The following is a 15624-nucleotide window of genomic DNA, read 5'->3' as shown; positions in this document are numbered from 1 at the left end:
CTCAGGACTGGCAGGACCACAGGTGATGCAGTTTTCTTGTTCCACCGCGGTGGTGAAGCAGAGGGGCGGGCATGCTGTCGGTCCCGTGTGTCCTGACGGTCGGGACAGGCTCCGTCATAATGTAGTAACAGGTGCCCTGAAGAGCTCCGTGGTTTAGTACAGCGGTCCCGTACTTCTCTTTCGCACACAGTTGGCCACGGGGCTGGGTGACGGCCTCAGAGCTGCACACCTTTTGTTTTGGTTGTTCTGTTTTGTTTTTGCTTAGCTAGTATGAGTGGCGAGTCTTGCCTCTGGCAGTGGAAAAGGTGGAGAAACAAACACCCGCGTTTCGTTCCGTGGAAAAGAACATGGTTTTAGGAGAGAGTTACAAGCGGAGCGGGGGGTTAGGAACAGTGTTGGGACTGACTGGAACACTGATGTGGGCCCTCAGCTGTTTGTACGAGAAGACATTTCATTAAGACTTGAAGTCGGAGGGGCGCCTGGGTGGCTCAGTGGGGTGAGCGTCTGACTTCGGCTCAGGTCACGATCTCGCGGCCCGTGGGTTCGAGCCCCGCATCGGGCTCTGTGCTGGCAGCTCGGAGCCTGGAGCCTGCTTCTGATCCTGTGTCTCCTTCTCTCTCTGCCCCTCCCCCTGCTCACCCTATCTCTCTCCCTCAAAATAAATGAACATTAAAAAAAAATTAAAAAAAAAAAAAGCTTCATTGTCTACACTCAGGCAAGGACGGGGGTGTGTAGTGTAACCCTTTCTAGTGAGGAGAAGCTGCTCTTTCTTTGTGGTGATGGGTGTGCACATCTTTAGGTCCTATTGTCAGTGGATTTCTGGAAGTTAACTTTTTTCTCCATCTAAGTGGAAACAATACTTTGAAAAAAGTTATGTTGCTATTTCCAGGTTGTGAAGCAAGAAAAATAGAAAGTGAGTATAATTATGACAAGGTGGGGGCTCCTGAGTGGCTCAGTGGGTTGAGCATCCGACTCTTGGTTCCGGCTCAGGTCATCATCCCAGGGTCGTGGGATCGAGCCCCGCGTCGGGCTCTGCACTGAGCAAGGAGCCTTTGAGATTTTCTCTCTCTTTCCCACCCTCTCTCTCTCTCTGCCCCTCGCCCCTGCTCACACCCTGTCTAAAATAAAAAATCAGTAAATAAAATAATTATGACAAGGTAACAACAGAATAAATACACTTCCTATTGGAATATCAAGAACGCTATGATGATCATACTTAATTCCAAATATCGTTCCGATCTCCTGGGTCCCCACCACTCATATGACCGTTGTTATAGCATAAATGCCCTCAACAGTCTGAGTCAACCTATCTTCGTTGATTGGCCCGGGCTCCTGCAGTCCCCACATATCCTGTGTTTCAGCCACATGACGCCACACCACAGATGCCCCTCTCCAGACCTGACTTACCCTTTGGTCTGTGCCGACCCCTGTCCATTCTTGTCCCTCTGCCTACCCTCAACTTTCCTCCCACTTGTATAGACACCCGGTTGACCTACTACTCTAAGAAATGCTTTTCCATTCCCCCTGTGGTCAGTCGTCAACACAAGACTCCGTTTCTCCCCCTCCTTCAAGCTTATGATCATGTGGCTTGCCCTGACCAATAAAATGTGGAAGGAGGTGAGATGTCTTTAATAGCCAGTTCACGGTTTACCGTGTTCTCTTCCCCTGTCATGGTAGGCAGTGACGTCCCATATGAGGTTTTATTCTGAGTTCTTCTTCTTTTTTTTTTAATCTTTATTTTTGAGAGAGGGAGAGAGAAAGACAGAGTGCGAGTGGGGAGGGAGCAGAGAGAGAGAGGGAGACACAGAATCCGAAGCAGGCTCCAGGCTCGGAGCTGTCAGCACAGAGCCCGACATGGGGCTCGAACTCATGGACCGCGAGATCATGACCCGAGCCGAAGTCGGACGCTCGACCGACTGTGCCGCCCAGGCACCCCTATTCTGAGTTCTTGAGTGAGAGCCAAGTAGAGGTAAGCTACCAGGACTTCCATGGGCAAGTTGAGTGAGTGCAAATAAATCCTTGGTGTTTTGAAGCACTAAGATGCCGGGATAGTTTGTTACATCAGCAAAACTTAGCCACTACGGCTGATGGTTGCCCCTATCGTGAGTTTCTTTTTCTTCGTTGATGATGTAACCATCGACAGCATTTTTGAGAATCTGCTGTGTTCCAGGCTGTGTGTCAGGTGCTTCATCTGTGTTGTGTCATGACATCTTTTCAGTAGCCCTTACACAAAGTTCGTTCCGTCGCTTCTGCACTTGTGGGGACACTGAGGCTTGGAGCTGAAATCGTCTGTTCACGGTCATGGTGTGTGACCCCAAAGCCTGCACCCCCTCCGACTGCGCCCTCCCTGACTCACGTGGCTGCATTGCCCAGCGACCAGTTGTGTGTCCAGCTCTGCACTAGGCCTGACGATCCAAGCATGAATCAGAAATAGTCCCTGTCCCCAAGAAGATTGGGATTTTGCAGAGAGAGGGAGAAATTTAAGCAAGTCAAGTACAATGAAACGTTAATAAAAGTGATGCAACCTAGTGGGTAGCTGGGAATATTTGGTAGCAAAGTCTCTCTTACTGTAAGGTTTTGGACAAGTTCTCGCTCTCCTGCCCTCCCACCCAACCCATCTGACTTCTGTTTTGTCATTCCTCACATGGGAGAGGTTTCAACATGTTATAAGTTATAAAATGCAGAAGGGTGCCTACCTCCAAGTAGCGTTAATATGGGATGCACGCAGCGTTTGAAGTTCCTGGAACCAACGGCATCCAGTACACGGGGCTCCTGTTTGATTTTATTGATTCAGTGGCAGCTTGAGCACAGAGGAAGGAGCCTTCCATTTGAGGGACAAGGAGAAGACTTTGATGGAGGAGGTGACGCTTGGCTCGAGTTCCTAATCAGAAGTAATTTTCCTGTCAGCGGAGATAGGAAAGCGAGGCACATTCCGGGCTAAGGGAGATAGCATGAACAAAATCATGGAAGATTGAGGGAGGCGTAAGAAGCTTATTAGAAAAACATGGAGGACAGTGGGGGACATGGTGGGAGATGATGTTTTGGCAGGTGTCCTGGGCAGACGGAGTTGATTGAATTCTGCACAAACCGGAAGGCATCGCTGGACGGGTTAAACCTGTGCCGTGGCTTGCTGGCTGGCCGGCTTGCTTCCTTCTTTTTAGTGTAGGTTCTGGAAGTGTGGAAGCAATGCCAAGGGTGGAGTCGGGGGTGGGGGTGGGGGGTCCAAGGTGAAGGACAGGAAGCCGGTTAGTAGACTGCCGTAGAGCGACATGACGGCTCAAATTAAGGTAGAGGGGACGGGGTGGCGAGAATAGATGTAAACGATGCTAAGGAATTCAAATTGATAAAGATGTGTTTGTTTCTAAAATTTCACACGTGAGGGAAAGAAGGAGCCCAGGAGAGCTACCAAGTTTTGGATTTGGTGAATGTGAGCGAGAAGTTTGTAATAAAGGTTAGGAATGCAGAAGAGGTTCGTTTTCTGATAGCTTTTTATTACTGTTGACATTCCTTTCTCGTGTCGTAATTATTCACTTAGAAAACTCATTGATGTGAACAACGTTCGGCATAAAGGGAGAAATTCCCCTCCCCGTACGTGACCCTGTTAACTTTCTCCCAGTGTCTTAAACTGCGTGTGCGTGTAATGATGGTCTTGAACAGGAAGAGTACAGGTTGCAACGTTCTTTTAAAATTTTTTTTAAATGTTTATTTACTTTTGAGGGTGGGGAGGGGCAGAGAGAAAGAGGGAGACACAGAATCGGAAGCAGGCTCCAGGCTCCGAGCCGTCAGCACAGAGCCCCACGTGGGGCTTGAACTCAGGAACTGTTGAGATCGTGACCTGAGCCGAAGTCGGACGCTTCACCGACTGAGCCCCCCGGGCGCCCCTACAGTGGTACAACTTGTTAATGAAGTCCCAGAGGCCAGGAGGGTGATAGTGCAGGGTCACTTCCTTTAGGTGGCCGCTGGCTCTCTCGAGCGTTCAGTCGAGAAAGGGTGTAACGTGGGTTGCAGAGGTGGGTGGGGCGGCAGTGTGGGCTGGCGGCGGGGGGACTGCTTTGCTGTCCGTGTTTGCTACCACGGCCTGAGACCTCAGCTAGAGTTACTTTCTTGATTGACGTTCCTGTCGCTGGTGAGGCCTATGGAGACGGCCGGGGCCGGGTGAGTGGTGAACAGAGAAAAGGACAGCACGGAAAGCACAGACCGGTCTCAGCCACCTGTTTTGCTCAGCATACCCTGATCGTGGTGTCCGCTTTTAAAAAAAGTATTGATTATAGGGGCCCCTGGGGTGGCTAAGTCGGTTGAGCATCTGACTTCGGCTCGGGTTATGGTCTCACGGTTCACGAGTTCAAGCCCCGCGTCGGGCTCTGTGCTGACAGCTCGGAGCCTGGAGCCTGCCTCAGATTCTGCCTCCCTCTCTCTCTTCCCCTGCCCTGCTCACACTCTGTCTCTCTCTCTCTCTCCCTCTCTCTCTCAAATAACGTTAAAAAAAAATTTAAAAGTATGGTCATAAAAGCGATTTTCTCCTTCATTTTCTGACATCTGCCATATAACAATGGTTACTGCAACCAGCATAAAGTTGGGTTCAATACTGCAGTAGTCGTGAGGCTCTTCAGTATGGAACTCTTTATACTGAGAGACTTTGAGAGGAAACCGGATAATCATAAAATATCAATAATAAATGAGGCAGGCATGGCAGCCTTACTGGTTATTTAATGCATGGAGAACAGATAAAAACATCAGAGAACAGCCTGCCTGACTAGTCAAGGTGAAGTTTTTTGGAGGACTAAGAAGTTGTCTGTTGGCAAGTTCTTAGTGTAAAAATGTCCGCGAGTGGGGCGTCGAGAGACAAGGACATCTCGAAAGCAGTGACTCTTGTGAAGTGAGTTTGGGGGCTGGGGCAACTGCATCTTAGAGTCTAGGAGTCTACGGTTTTTGTGCACTGGCTTCCTCCTTTCTCCTTCCTAAGGCAGTTGGAAGCATCGCGTATTAGAATTATATTTATGTCGCTAAGTGACGTAAAACGCAGCATTACGTAGCAAGCCCTCCGTGAATGTTGGCAAGTTATGGGGCGTACAGAACTGTTTGCAAAACAACATATTAATGTTACTGCATTTGAGTAGCTAGGGGGAAAATATCAAAGTCGTATTTACGTACATCTTTGGACAAGAGATTTGGCTCATGTTGCTTTCTGCCTTAGGTGTGTTTAAAGAATTAGTTCCTTATTTGGGACACAAGCGTGGAGGGAATAGCCTGGGAGCCGTATTGGAAATACTTCCCTGTGGTTATACTTGATAACGATCCTGTCCCGGTGAGTAGAGGCAGCGTGGCCGGCCCTGTGGATACGTCTGTGGGCAGATACTCTTCTGTGTCCTTGACGAAGTGGTCTCGAGAGCTTTCTAGAGCATGCGTTGCGTGAGTGGCAGGTTTGACGAGGAAATACACGGACGTAGATCTGCCGGTGCGAAGCTCCGCGGGACCCAGGGAGAAGGACGCAGCGAGGAAGTCAACGCGCGGGGAGTGTGGTCCCGCAGCGGAAGAGGGAGGAGGAAGGCAGCTGTGATCTCGTCACAGTGAGCCCGGCCGGGAAGAGTTGGGATGTTGTCAATTGCGGGTCGTGTTAGGACATCCACACACGCACACGAACACACGCGGTTTGGCTTTTTAAATAGAAACAAGGACCCTCAGTGGACAACCCACTTTGTCTTTGGATTCACTTTTACCCTGATCTTGAAACCTCACTTTACAGAGAGCTCATTCACTGCCACCGTCGTAGACAGTCGTGCTCTAGAACTGTGCACTGGCCTCTCTCTCTCTCTCTCTCTCTCTCTCTCTCTCTCTCTGCCTCTCTGCGGAGTGGTTAGCATGCTGGGAAGTCTGCAGGCTCTCTTGGCCGTGGGTCCCCCCGCAGTGCCAAAAACCCAGTGAGTGTCCCCCGGAATCCCCGGAGGGGTGAAGGTGGGTGAGTGTAAGGGGCCAGGTGCCCGTGTGGGTGGGAAGCGTAGACCGAGCCAGACGAAGGCCTCTGACCGGGCAGGGGGGGCGTGTGACGTGCAGTCCGGCAAAGATTCCAGGCTCGCACTGTGACGTCAGCGGCGCCAAAGGGAACGAGGTCGGACTCCGCCTCGGCAGTTGGAATCTGTTGGAGGGCGGTTGGTGGATCCTTGGCCTGTGAGAGTTGGGCAGCAGAAGTCCCCACCGGTGCCCGCTGTGACTCCTCGTGGGAAGGAGGTGATCTGGGGGCCCGTGCAAGTCTCTGCCCCCAGGGCTGCCCGCATGCCCGATGCGGCCCGGAGGGGTCAGGCTGCCCAGGAGGCCAGGGAGGCCTGCTTAGAGGCTCCGAGCTGGTGGCCCGAGAAGCGCTCCTGCCTGTGCCCGCGTGCCCTGGCGGTTAGCGGCCAACCGCGGTATGGCCACATTATATGGTGAGGAGGGGGCTTGTCCAAAGGAGGCGGCAGCGAATGCTTATTAGGCGCTTACGGTGTACCCGGTGCTCTGCTAAGCCTGTTGAAAGGCCCTGGGCCTCTCGAAGTAGCTGTTTTATGACACGGCAGTGACACAGAGGCGCCCCTAAGGTCTTCCTAGTCAGCGTGGGGTTCGTGACGGAGGCAGGGGCTTTAAGGCTTCCTCTGACTGTTGCTCATTCCAAGATGCACAAGAAGGGCCGATGGGGACACAGCCAGAACCGGCTGGGATGCTGTCGGTCCGACGCGCGGGAAGGGCGCCCTGCATTCGTGCCGCAGGGACACGCCCAACCCGCTTGCAGGCGAGGGGGGTACACTGGGCACAGAGTGCACGCACAGGTCCCGTCGCCTTCTGAAGGTCAGGGCGGCCGTGCCGGGTGCCCGGTTTCCCCCCGCGCGGTTTTGGGCAGAGCGCGTGGTGGAGACCCTGGAGGTCACCGTAGGGAGGGGTTGAGCGTGTTCTTTCAAGTTCATCCCCGATCGTGCTGTAATGCAGCAATTCTGAAATTAACCGGTGCGGAGGAGAGATCAGAAGGTGCTGGGCTGTCTGGGTCAGAGTTTGGGCTGCTGTGGAGGTACTTTCTGGAAGGGCTTGCGGCTCACCTCTCTGAAGGGTTGGGAGGCGCGTCTGGGTGAGGTGGCAGGTGAGAGGAAGGCATTCCAGAGAGACGACTGGAGATCTCTTCCAGAGACGACAGAGGGTGAACGGGTGCAAGGGCAGTCACGAGGTATTTGCCTTTGAGCTCCACAGCCCGGTGGCTCCTGGCTGGTAGTGAACCAAGTTTCTAACCGCTCATCTGGGATTAGTAATGTCTATCCGAAAAAATCGAGAGATGATGGAACCTTTTTCTTTGAAAAAGGATTTGTGATGGTACCCCCTGTATAAGCTTAGTGGAAAATAGAAGAACCCGAGGAACAATTTATTGAGCAACTATCACATTCTAGGCAGTATATTAAAAGTTTTACATCCGTTATCCTTATTATCCTTTACGATAATCCTTATGAGATTGCTCTTATTATCATGACCATTTTACACATCTGAACCTTAGGACGAGCCCATGGCCCAACGTCACACGTTGGTAACCTTCTTTACCGATCGGGGGAAGAACTTCCTTTTTCGTGATGGGGAACCACTTCTGAACCAATATTTTAAGTTTGGCAACTTTTAAGTACAGTTTTGCTGAAGAGTATTTTGTCAGTTGCTTTTCCTGTTTGAAGAGATAACCAGTGCGTTTGCCCGTAACTCTTTTTTTTTTTTTTTTTTTTTTGCCCGTAACTCTTAAAAGTTATATTTTTAAGATCTCTTTGGTATAGCTAGTCATATGGAGCGATCTCTTTCCAAAATGTGGAAATAAGAACAGAAATTCAATTATGAGTAATAAAGTTTGCTTCTAAACTTTCACAGAACGAAATTTTAACCATTCTCAGATGCAATTAAAGAGTTGCCAAAATAGATATTGTATTTTAATTACCCAGTGGATTGACAGGTTTCGTTTTTCTTCCCCCCTCAACAAAAAATAAGTGGGGTAAAATCTTTTTAAAGTGTTTTTTTGTTTTGTTTTTGGTGTTTATTCTGAGAGAACGAGAAAGGGACAAGAGAGAGTGTGCAGGGGAGGGGCAGAGAGAGAGGGAGAGAGAGCATCCCCAGCAGGCTCTGTACTGCAGAGCCTGACACGGAACTCGAACTCAGAAACCGTGAGATCACGGCCTGAGCCGAAATCAAGAGTCGGACGCTGAACCGACTGAACCACCCCCAGGGGCCCCCGGTTGGGCTCTGTGCTGACAGCTCAGGGCCCGGAGCCTGCTTCGGATTCTGTCTCCCCCTCTCTCTGCCGTTCCCCTGCTCGTGCTCTGGCTCTCTTTGTCTCTCAAAAATTGAATACACGTTAAAAAAAACTAAGTAAATCGCGCATCAGGTTGGAGGTGAGTGCTCGGGAGAAAAATGCAACAGTGAAGGGGGAGATGGAGTGTACTTATACTTTTGATACAAGCAGGGAAGGCTGTACCAAGAAGGTAAAATCTGAGCCAAGATTTCAAACAGGTGAGCCACGCAGATTGCTCGTGACAAGGTTTTCCGAGGGAACCTAGAGCAGGTGTAAAAACCTGATTTGAGAGCATGGCTGGAATATTGGGAGGCGAAGCAGAGAGGCCAGAGTGAGAGAGTAAGGGAGAAAAGAAAGATTGTGTAGGGTATTCAGAGCCCCATTAAACGTTTTGTCTGTTCTTTGAATAACATAGGAAGCCGTGAAAGGGTTTATAAGGAGAGAGATGACCTGTTCTGACTTACTGAAACCATTCCAGCTTCTGCGTTGAGAAGCAGACACAGGGAGACAAGTTAGGAGGCCAGTGAGCAGTCCAGGCAAAGGATCGTGGTGGCCTGGGCCACAGTAGGCAGGAGACTGGATGAGCCGTGGTGGGGTCGTGAATATATTTTAAAGGTGCAGCCAACAGGTACAGCCTGGTGCATGGGGTGTGGAGGTGGGGAGAAAGTCATGAAGGATAGCGTCAAAGTTTTGGCCAAGTTGCTTTGCAAAATGTACGAGAATGGACGATCAGGTTGAGGTTGCCAGGCTCCTGTAGTCAAAAGCATCTGGGTTTTAGACCAGACGGACTTGGTGTGAACTTCAGCTCGGCCAGTGATGAGACAGTGGATTCTGAGAGAGTTATCCGACTTCTCTGAAGTTCCGTTTCTTCATGCGTCGATTGGAGATAATCCCTACTTCACGATCTGGGTCTTGTTTTACCAGCCTTCCCTCCTGCCGTCCCTTTAGATGCCACTTCTCTTTCAAACTATGCAGGAGAGTATTTGGTTCTCTGGCTTAGCACACATTTTCACTGTATCACATAACGTCAGTTCTATTTTTAGTGATGCTAAATTTGCCCTTAGGTTCAGTTGGTGTCAGCCAGATGTCTCTACTGTAAAGGTATCTTTTCTCCTTTGTAATGAGTGATCTGGGGAATGGTACTTGCAGGCGGTGGGACTGTTAGTTCTCAACACCCAGTTATTCAAGTGGTTTTCCCATTCGTTGATGAATTTTGCTTGAACTGTTACTTCGAGGTTTACAGAAGGATGTGTTTTGAAAAATTCCAGTATTCCCTCCTCATTTAAATTTTGAATTCTCTTATACACAAGAGCTACCCCCTTCCTTGTTTTACTTTGGGTATTAACATGGACTCGTGAGTTTCTTGTACATTTCAATGTACAATAATACATTACCACATTTATCCATTTTCCTTTTGTATTTAATGTATTACAACCCATAGCTGTATATATGATTTCTGATCCTCAAACTGCCCCAGATTTGGCCTGTATGAATCCTTGCAGAACATTTTCTTGGTCCGTTTCCCATACTGCCTGTTAGCCTTAGGTGTTTCTTGGCCTTCTAGCACAGATTTTTCCACATTTACTTTATGTTTTCCTATTTCATACCAGGAATCAGCCATTTCTCCAAGGAGCCTCGGTCCTGTTAACGGAGAAGGGTATTTAGTCACCAAGACTTGAGCACTAGATGTGCTCACTGCAATTTGGGTGTTATTCCATTAAGGGGTTTTCAGTATTTAAAGCCAAAAAATATATATATATATATTTACCTACTAAGTTTATTGTTTATTAAATACTGCTACCTCTAATTCAAATCCAATACTATAGAGTTCTTCCTTACCAGGAATGAAAAAAAATTTATGTCAAGTAATCCATGTAGAAAGCAATTAATAGAAAGCTCATGTTCTACAGGCCAGTTTAATTCAGCAAGAATCTCATCTCCTGGTACAAGTATTAATATGGATGATTTAGCACACTTAGAATAATTTGTTTTGTGGGCTGCGATAGAACAAGAAATCTGAGGAAAGTTTTCAGCGCGTCTGGAATTTTGACTCGATACTCTTCACATCCTTATCTTAATCAGAATCACCTACATGACTCATAAGGTTAGTGTCCTTACAAGATGAATAGTTCAGGAGTGAATTTGCCTTTTTAAAATTTCTTAAGTTACAATCAAAATCTCTTTATTAAAACAAATATTTACTGTAAGACTTTAAAGGAATTGAAATGTGACTTATGTAATGTCCTAATACTACCTGTAGATTTTGTTGATGTAATAGTCGATATGTGAATTGCTTGATATTTTAAAAATTGTTTTATTGTAGTATCCCATATTCATGCTGCTTTTGCTCATTTTAGAATATTGAATCATATAGGGGCATCTGGGGGCTCAGTCGGTTAAGGGTCTGTCTTCGGCTCAGGTCGTGATCTTGCGATTTGTGAGTTCGAGCCCCACATCCGGCTCTGTGCTGACAGCTCAGAGCCTGGATCCTGTTTCAGACTCTGTGTCTCCCCTTCTCTCTGTCCCTCCCATGCTCATGCACTCTCTCTGTTTCTCAATAATAAATGTTAAAAATTTTTTTTAATTAAAAAAAAAGAAAATTGAATCATATCATCAACTTCCCTAATGAGGGCATTTTGAACTGTATCGTTCATATATATATATATATATATATATATATATATATATGATATATATTTCTGGATTTCAATTAAAACCGATTGTACTATAACGAATGTTTTTTTTAAATGTAATAGCATTTCTATTTGTATTTTAAAATAGATATTTGAGATCTTTGTTACAAACACACAGTGTAGTCTTTTAAACAAAAAACACTGCTGAATGACTGGGTTGGCTTTGTGGATGAAGTTCCTTCTGGCAAATGCATAAAACCCGTTGAAGGCAATCTCAGGTAGGTTATATTTTTAATTTACGTCAGGCTGCTCTATATTCAGCGGCTACATTAGCATTTTTAAGGGTCTTCCGAGGAGCTGTGTGAGCTCTTCGCTTGTGTGTCCCAAGTGTGAGGTGAACGTGACATTGCCTTTTGGCCAAGATTACAGAGCAGGGCAGGACCGGATGAGTAATGCTTGTGGTCGTTCACATCTCTGGCAGCCCGTCCCATACAGCTGTGGTTCTTGTTACTGGAAACCCTGGGCTTTGAAGGAGAGACCACAGCCAGTACTGACTGACAGGTTTACTGGAGTAGAGCAAAGCAAGACAAAACAATAAACAAATAATTTCTCCATTGACCCAGGACTACCGCACCAGCTTTATTCCAAGTACAAAACTTCAACCTTATTCCAAGTTCTGCCTTGAAAAACTGACAGAGGCGTGCTGAAAATACTTGTCAGGGAAAACGCTTGAGATGCTTTCAGCTATTTTGGGGGCTCGGGAAGAAAAGCCCCCTTGGTGCTGGCTGTGAAGATTTATAGGCAAGAAGGTTGCAGCGTGATTCCCTTTGGACCGTGCTCATTTATAACGAATCCTGATACGATGCCACGGGAAAGTATCTGGGCGAAACAACCCTGTCCCATTGTCGAATTCGTTTTGATTCAAGCACTTTGTTAACCGAGGGGAAATAGCTGTAAAAATCTATGATTTCCTCGTGGTTGTTGTGGTTGAGTTGCACGTCCACGCTTTCTTAAAACGGTGCTTTTTCAAATGCAACTTATTTTTAGTGTCTCTCCCAATGTAGCTTAAATGCAGGCGTTTTACTTCATATTTATCTTGGAATATATTTGAAAGCACTGACTTTGATGGCGGGGGACCCGGTATATTCATTTTTCTCACTCCTCCGTAGTTTAATGCCGCCAGGATTTTGCTCTAGTATTAAGCCAAGGCTGGGGAGGGGTGGGGATGGGAGAGGTATTTTCTCCTGGTGTCTGTTATAACCAGAATAACTTAATTTGAAATGCAGTAGACATGTACTTAGAAAGAAAACCCATCCAGTTTTTAAAGCAATATTTGTTCAACTTTATAAATTCCCTTAAGGACAGAAGATAACATTTCTGGTTGGTAATAGGAAAAGTATAAAGGCTAATACTGGTTAAAATAGAATAGGGTCATCTGGTTTCATAGGATTGGCAACAGAAACAAAATGTCAAGGGAGCATTGTACTTGGAGGGGTGGAACTCAGCTCTGGTCGCTGGATCTCTGAGACCCACAGGGTTCTGATAGCTGGGCAGCAGTGTTTTCTGGGTGTTTCTGTGTGGAGACCTTTTGTAAGGTGCTTGTCTTCATTTAACCTCTGTAGTTTGCAGCCTGAATTCTAAAAAGGCAGAGATAGTCATTTCTTTTTCCTGGAAGGCATGTGAAAAGTATGTCTTGTTTTGGTTTGCTTTTGAACAGGGCTTTCCCGGAGGACTTATGCCTTAGTTCTTCTATCATATGAATCAGGGAAGGAGGAAAAGAAATCATTCATACTTTAAATTTGGGGAAACCACCAACTTACTTACGGATGGATTTAAAGTCGGTTTATCCAAGGTCATACGTGATCATCTGACAAACTGGGACCAGAAAGGCTTTTTGGAGGAAGGCTTTTAAGGCTGCATTCAATGTAGCATTCTATTAAGCTGTATGCTTTAAGACTGACTAAATCTTGTTGTTATTTCTAAGAAATAACAAGCATTTTGGTAGATTTGTTAATCCCGTTTGCAAAAACTTTTAAGATGTGTAGGTTTGCATACGTTTCAGTGTTTTGTAACTCTGCTCTCGGGTGCTCTATGAAAATAAGAGAAAAAATCCCCCCCCACCCGCCTGATAAACAGTCTTTTCCCTTGTGAGGTACGAGCCTGGAGTTTTCCTCCACATTTGGCCCTCAGTCACGATGGGTGGGCCTAGAACTTGCTAACTGCTAGGTTTCTTACAGTTTTTACTTGATGAGACATGCAGTGGTTAGTTTTTCTATCAGTCCTGCTAGTGTTAATAAAATGATACAGTGCAGTAAATTGAGAAATGTCTTCATCTTCCTCGGGAATAAATGCTAAGTGTTTATAGCAAAACTAACTTCTCCCCATCGAAGAACCGAGAGCCGAAAGGAAATTCCTCGTTTGGTTTTCCTTAAAGTGTTGCTAAAGATGAGCAATTTAACTATTAAATTTAAATTTGAGAGCCCAGTGTTTGGTGTGCAGCTTTCTCCTTGAATTGTTCTGATTGGTTTCTCCCCATATATACTTTAACACAATTTGTGCTTTCTTGTCTTTTTCTTTCCACTTTCCTGGGAAGAGAATTATTTGAGCGGCTGTAGCACTGTGTGGGATACCTTGAAGGTGTGAACATTTAGGGGCCCGCCTGGAGAATCCAGGCTAAGCTCTTCCTCTCAAAATCTTTAATTTCATGTTTTGCCATATAAAGTAGCATCCCCAGGTTCCAGGGAGGAGGCATGGCCGTCTTTTGAAAGGTTATTTTTTGGCCAACCACAATATTTGGCTTTTAACCTGTGAACGGTTGAGAGGCAGTAAGGTTGACAGGTAGGAGGAGAGTAGGAATTCGAGACTATGCAATCTGAAGGCACACTCATTGGAAACATGGCTCAGTTACGTATTTGCTGGGTAAACTTTAGCAAGTTACTTAGTCTCTTAGTCCTCTTTTCCTCTTCTGTAAGACGTAGACCTACTGATCTGTCATAGGGTTATTTTGAAGATTAAATAATTTAATAAATGGAAAGTGATTAGAATACTGCCTGGTACATCCTGGTACATAGTAGGCACTCGACAAATGTTGACTGTTATTATCGTAAGCAGTTGGCTCAGAAAAGCTTTGCATGAATCAAGCAGCTTGTGAAGGCTGGTGTTTTGGTGGTGGATACAGTTGATATGCTTCGCTTGTATTCATGCAAGTTCATTATTTGCTACCTGAAGGAACATTGGCAAGATACACAGGAAATCATAATTTGTGCGTGTGTTGGTGGCGGGGGGTGGGGGTGGGGTCTGGTGAGAATCAGGCTTCTCTGTGTATACTGTCTTTATATTGCTTTAATTTTTGAATGTATAACAATTTGAAAAGGCCAACAAAATAAAGGAAGTTCAAGAAATAAAAGCTCAGAAAGAATCATCTATACTTGATTGTATAGCTAATAAAATCCCCAAAGAGTAGAATTTGGCGTTTTTTGGGCATCTGTTCCCATGATTCATGAATCTATGTTGTTTCCTTTGGTGTATGTATGATTTTCGTTCTTTCGAATTGAGTCCCATTTTTATATTCAGTATGTTTTCTCAAAACCTTTTTAAATTTCATTTTTTATTGTGCTTTTAAAATAGGTAGATTTATTAAGACTTGGTGAGTAGGTCATTTGATAAGAACAAATTCATCTTGGAAAAATGTACTTCATTTGAAATATGGATCTCTAACTTGTTATTAAATTGAGATACAGATTTGTGAAGTATAATGATTTAAAACATAGGCTCCTACTTACGAAGCTCTCATCACATAGTTTTTATTTTCCCATTGGTTTTGTGTTTTTAACCTTGCATTAACTTTAACACTTTCGCTACAGTTCGCTTACTTTTTATTGTATTGCTTTGTACTTCTAGAAATGAAAGACTGAACATGAGTGGGGGAGGGGCAGAGAAAGAGGGAGACACAGAATCTGAAGCGGGCTCCAGGCTCCGAGCTGGCAGCACAGAGCCCGATGCCGGGCTGGAACTCACGAACTGTGAGATCATGACCTGAGCCGAAGTCAGACGCTTAACCCACTGAGCCACCCAGGCGCCCCAAGGACCCTGTTTTTATTATCTCTAGATTTCTAGTACTTAGCATTTTGTTGATGCTCAAAAATAGTTGTTGAATGGACTAATCAATGCATCGTTGGGTGAAGAGATAAAAGCCAAATCACTAAAATTACCTTTTGTGATTTTTCTAGGCTTGTGTGGCAAGTTCATGAAATGGCCAGAACAAAATTCCTTGTCCTTGGACTTCTACTCAATGCTTCTCTCAAAACTACTGATTGATTCCTTTTTTCTTCTTTAAATATGAGATCAGCTTAGGGCTATTCAAATCCTTTGTGCCAAACGGAATAAGTTAATCCCCACCCCCAGTAGGATTTAGCACTTTTGCTCATCAGAATCAAAGGAAATTTCTCAAAGCTTGAATGCCTTAGCAGCACATTACGAGAAATTCACTGTTTTGTTAATTCTGTTTATCATACCTTTTCAGTGACATGCATATTCCCCTCTTACTCAGTTTGGGCTGCTGTTACAAATACGTAGGCTGGGTGGCCTAAACCACAGACATTTATGCTCCTCCTCTCTGGAGGCACAGGCTGATTCTGGAGGTGCAGGAGGATTTGGCTCGTACTGAGAGCTCTCCTACTGAGAGTTTGCAGACGGCCACCTTCCTCCATT

The 15624-nt window shown here is 45.9% G+C and overlaps 1 protein-coding gene across 3 annotated transcripts in view; it reads left to right on the top strand.

Moving 5' to 3' along the window:
* Positions 1-15624, top strand: part of PDE10A (phosphodiesterase 10A) — a 339438-nt gene that overhangs the window by 96673 nt on the left and 227141 nt on the right. The window contains exon 1 of one of the 3 annotated variants that reach the window (XM_042940272.1): positions 6142-6419. The exons of the other annotated variants lie outside the window; for them this stretch is intronic. Within the exon in view, the coding sequence (XP_042796206.1) occupies positions 6404-6419 (16 nt within the window). The 5' untranslated portion in view covers positions 6142-6403. Of the gene's footprint in view, positions 1-6141; positions 6420-15624 lie in introns of those variants that run through there. 3 annotated transcript variants of the gene reach the window in all.

The sequence above is a fragment of the Panthera leo genome, chromosome B2 (genome assembly GCF_018350215.1).
Source record: "Panthera leo isolate Ple1 chromosome B2, P.leo_Ple1_pat1.1, whole genome shotgun sequence".
Taxonomy (NCBI): domain Eukaryota; kingdom Metazoa; phylum Chordata; class Mammalia; order Carnivora; family Felidae; genus Panthera; species Panthera leo.
Note: the sequence above shows the minus strand (reverse complement) of the source record. Positions and strands in the feature narration are given on the sequence as shown.